Source organism: Glycine soja, chromosome 7 (genome assembly GCF_004193775.1).
Source record: "Glycine soja cultivar W05 chromosome 7, ASM419377v2, whole genome shotgun sequence".
NCBI lineage: Eukaryota > Viridiplantae > Streptophyta > Magnoliopsida > Fabales > Fabaceae > Glycine > Glycine soja.
The window spans coordinates 43,977,763-43,982,812 of NC_041008.1; the positions used below are offsets into that span (position 1 = coordinate 43,977,763).

At 34.2% G+C, this 5,050-nt stretch overlaps 1 protein-coding gene across 1 annotated transcript; it reads left to right on the forward strand.

The window, feature by feature from the left end:
• Nucleotides 1-2,439: 2,439 nt before the first annotated feature.
• LOC114419932 (transcription factor MYB108-like) lies at nucleotides 2,440-4,842 on the forward strand. Its single transcript, XM_028385753.1, has 3 exons — nucleotides 2,440-2,813; nucleotides 3,311-3,440; nucleotides 3,815-4,842. Exons 1-3 carry the CDS (start codon nucleotides 2,654-2,656, stop codon nucleotides 4,500-4,502), a joined length of 978 nt encoding a protein of 325 aa, XP_028241554.1. The 5' UTR covers nucleotides 2,440-2,653; the 3' UTR covers nucleotides 4,503-4,842.
• The last annotated feature ends 208 nt before the right edge of the window (nucleotides 4,843-5,050 follow it).

Sequence of the window (5,050 nt, forward strand, 5' to 3'; positions counted from 1 at the left end):
TATCTAACCATGAACCTTCAACTCACCTCTATTTATATAAGATGCATCTTCATAAGTCTTTATATGTGTTACCTGCATTGGTCCATGTGAGCTATGCATATGTGTGCATACTACGATTTTGTTGGCTCGATACCAAGTATAAATTTGTTGTTGTGCGTTTTAACATATTGGAGACATGGTGTATTGCTTATATAGTGTTGTCTTCACATTCTAACGATTTCAAAGGACACTTTATTGTATTATATTCGTGTGAAACCTTTATATTCTTAAGAGCTAGTGTATGCATGTGGCCGATGTTTTAGAGATAAATGAAGTAAGATGGATTATTTTTCTTATAGAAGACATCCCTTATCACGCATAATCAGTTGGATGTGGGCATGGCACCCGCGCGGGACGGGGGCAGGGAGTACTTCCCCGCTCCTCATCCCCTAACCTTACCCTGTTCCCTGTCCCTGCTCCCTGTGGTGAGAATATTTTTTGTCCGGTTTCCGTTTTCCGGCTCCCCGCGGAAACCTGCGGGGACCCCGTTTTACATTATAAAATGCCAAAAATTATAAAAAAAATACAACAGAAATAAATAAATAAAACAAAGGAAGAACATACAACACACAAAGAACAATTTGTTGTGAAACCCAGAAATGTCAAGTGCGACTCAAAGAAAAAAAAGGTGCAACGAAGACTTCCACTAGTTCACGGCTGAAACGAATAGTGAAGAAGGAACGGTGAAACGAATGGTGAAGAAGTGAAGAGGGTGAAAATAGTGTGAAATGGTGAAACGAACGGTGAAGAAGTGAAGAAGGAACGAAGGTGAAGCAGTGAATAAGGAACAAAGGTGAAGAAGGAAGTCAATAAACGAAGTCTGAATGTTTGATGCGGCGTTTTAGGGTTTGGGTAATGTTTGTGTCGTTCTGACTTGTGAGATATTACTTATATATATGATAATTTTATTTTGTATTTTTTTTACTAGTAAAATACTATATTAACCCTTATATTTATGTTATACATAGAGAGTGTATAAATAAAATTTTATATACGTGAGGATATGGGGACCCTACGAGGTGAGAAGCATAATCCCCATCTCCCGTCCCCGTCCCCGTCCCTGAATTAGCTGTGGGGGATTTTTCATTCCCATCTCTGTCCCCACGGGAAATTTTTTTCCCGACCGTAGGGTCCCGTATGTGGTAGTCCCAGCAGGGATCCCCAAGTTGCGGAAAGAATTGTCATGCCTAGTTGGATGGTACATAACCCACCAAAACATCAAGTCTATTGGTGTAAATGTTTAGTTGTTCATTGTGAAACTTGTCCCTTATGGGACTTAATGAGTGAGACAGTCCATATACCTTATTATACCATATCATATTCCCTCCATTCCATAATATAAGATGTTTTAGAGAAAAAATTTATTCTAAAATATGTCATTTTATAAAACCAATACTACATTAAATACCTTTTTTAAGGATATCCTTACTAAATACTTAGTGGGAGTAGTGCATAGGAAGAATAAACTTCATATATTTTGGAATTGAGAGAGTACTAATTAATATTATCTTTGTCCTAATACATAAGACTGTTTTTTACTTTTTTGCTTGTTTCTTTTTATAAAGATCTAGAGCATTATTTTATTTTTCTATAATATCCTTAATTAATGACAGTATTCTCTCTTCAAACATTAATTATTCTTTGGTGAGAAACAATTAAATGGAGGGAAAATGAAGTATAATTTTGAAAGAAAATATAAATTATAAATAAATTTAATGTGATTAATTAACTAAATTAACTATTTTTTTTTCAAAATTGGAGTAATTGAAAGGGTATTATATATAAAAATAAAAATGTAATAGGTTAAATAAAAATGTGTGAATTATTGCAAGTCCTAATATTTTTTTATTTTCACAGATAAAAAAAATAGAAAAATAAAAATAGTAATAGGTTAAACCATGTAAATCTTACAAACATTCGAAAGACCGTATTCAATGAAAGATACATGATGAGTTTATCGAGGTAAAAAATAATTTCTTATTTTCTTTTATGATGGGAACAAGTCTAGTTGACATTATGAGTTTTTTAAATTTTGATCTGAGTAATTTATATAAACAATCTATCTTTAAAGTGCTTAAAAATAAAAAATAAATTAATATAAGCAAAATATATATCTTAAATTTTGATAGCCTAACCTAGAATCCCTTAAACTTGTGTTAACAATCTGTACACAAGAAAAATGTCAGCGACAACAGGCGATTAAGTTAAAATTGAAACTCTCTTGGGCTCTTGGCATTGGCATTGGGACGCACGCGCACACAACAAAGGGGGGCGAGAAAGTCAAACTGTCATATTACTACAATTTAATTATGCTTCCAAATAATACACATTTAAGGGGTAGGAACTAAGAAGGGTTAGTTAATTAATTTGAAGTCCTTAATTCTTCTTTACTTGTCTCTCTCTTCCCAAGTCCCAACTATCGCTTTCTTTTACTTGCACATTTTCAAAACCCCGTCCTTGCATATTTATAAGAAGCCCCTCCCTTCTTTATCTCCCTTGTAACAATCCAACACTCTTTTCTTTCTCTCTCTTTCATACCTCTCCAACCAAGACCAATTTGAAAACCTCTTCAATCCAACAAACAAACGTTCTCCCTTTTGTTCTGAGAGAATCAATGGATGGAAAAGGAGCAAGAAGTAGCAACACCCTTTTAAGTAGTGAGGACGAGATGGACCTTCGAAGAGGCCCTTGGACCGTCGATGAAGACCTCACTCTTATCAATTACGTTGCCACTCATGGCGAAGGTCGCTGGAATACCCTCGCCCTCTCTGCTGGTAACTTGTTACTATTACTTTTCCTAAGTTTTTATTATTATAGAATATTTTATTCACCACAAAAACAGTACTACTACTTTATTTTCCAAATTTCTGCTTTCTATCTTATGTGATTGTGGTATGAAGCCCCCACTTTTAATTGCATCCAATGAATTTTTGGAAAGCCAATTTTTTGTTGACTCTAGTGACTTATAAGTCTAGGTTCATACTTGTGTTGTATGGATAAATTTTAAGATATATCATATGGCATAAAATTCATGAATATTGGTTGGTGACAATTGCTTGGCCGCACCCACTTGTGAAAAAAGGGAAAAGGCCAGGAAATGAATTGATACCTCCTCTCTCTCAAATCATTAATGTTTCAGAAAAAGAAAGTGCCATATAAAGGAGTGGGAAAAATGCTCTTTCGTTTTCCCTCGTTTTCAGTGTTATGATATACCCAGTGCTTTACCAATCTGGGTAAATAACTAATAACCTTTCTTATGTTAATTATATAGGGCTGAAACGAACGGGGAAGAGTTGCAGATTGAGGTGGCTGAATTATCTGCGTCCTGATGTTCGACGTGGAAACATCACGCTTGAAGAACAACTTTTGATTCTGGAGCTCCATTCTCGCTGGGGAAACCGGTAATTACTTCACCCAAATATGCATGCATTCTAAAATACCCATTCCTTTATTCTTCTTATTATTTTCTTATTATATATATGCATCAATTGCATAAATTATTAAATTTTCAAATCAAGAATCTCATTATAATAAATCATTTTATAATTTTGATATAGTAAATATTTAATTTTTATTTAACCCCTTCATATGGGATAAAAAGATTGCTACCAAAATAGAAATTAAACAATATATTTATACACAAAGTGTTTTTCTTTTTATCATACCGTCTATTAATTAGAAATTGTGGTAATATTAAGAACCATACCTAGTATGACTTTTGTTAATTTTGGATTATATTTTAACTAAATTAGAATTCGTTCATGGATTGGATCAGATGGTCGAAAATTGCTCAATATTTGCCTGGTAGAACCGACAATGAGATAAAGAACTATTGGAGAACCCGTGTCCAAAAGCATGCCAAGCAACTCAAATGCGACGTGAATAGCAAGCAATTCAAGGACACCATGCGTTACATTTGGATGCCAAGGCTCGTGGAACGCATTCAAGCCACCGCTGCCGCCTCCGCCACCACAACCGTTACCGCTACCACCGCGACCAACAATGCATACACCTACGGAAGCAACCTTAATAACAACAAATTCGAGGTTCACGATCACAAGGGCAAAATGGGGTTAACCGATCCTTCAGTTATGAACAATGACTTAGTGGGTTCACATGTCACGCAAAGTTACACCCCTGAGAATAGTAGCACCGGTGCGTCATCATCAGACTCGTTTGGGACTCAAGTCTCAGCAATTTCTGATTTGACTGAATATTACACTGTCACTGTTAGTGGTAACAATAACAATACTAATTCTGCGGATTATTATCAACCCTCTCAAATTAGTTACTCGGATAGTTGCATCACAAGCCCATCTGGGTTGTTCCCTCAAGGGCTAGATTTTCAATCCATGGATCCAAACACCCCGTGGAACATGCAAAGTGGGGACTCCTCTGACAGTTTTTGGAACGTTGAAAGCATGTTGTTCTTAGAGCAGCAACTCATGAATGACAACATGTGAAAACATTGGGAATAGGAAAATAAGACTTAGATACGGTTCTTCTTAGTATTGTGTTTTAATTAAAGTTAAAGTTAACACAAGTTATTGAAGTGAAACTTTAATTTTAATTGAATAATAATACTGAAAACAAGAGTTGTATTTAAGTTTTATTCTTTTATGAATTATGAATTAGATTGACAGAAGGGGTTGTTTGTGAAATATACAGGTGAAAGTATAGAAAGTAGCAACATTAATAAATCATTCATGTGTAGCACACACCTAGATATTTAGGATCTATGATCAACAAATATCTGAAACGGTGGATTATTATAAGGATAAAGAGAAGGATTTTTTTTTTCCAGCTTGTAGTTTTTTTAATGATTAAGTTTTTATTAATTTTTTGTCATTACTTTTAATCGATCTCTCTAAAAAAATTTGCTCATTTTTAATTCTTTATTTATTTTTATTGTTTAAAATTATTTCTAAACGTAAAATAAATGAGGGACGGAAAATAGACAAAACATTAAGTAATTTTGAGTAATAAAAATAAATAATAGACTAAAAATGAA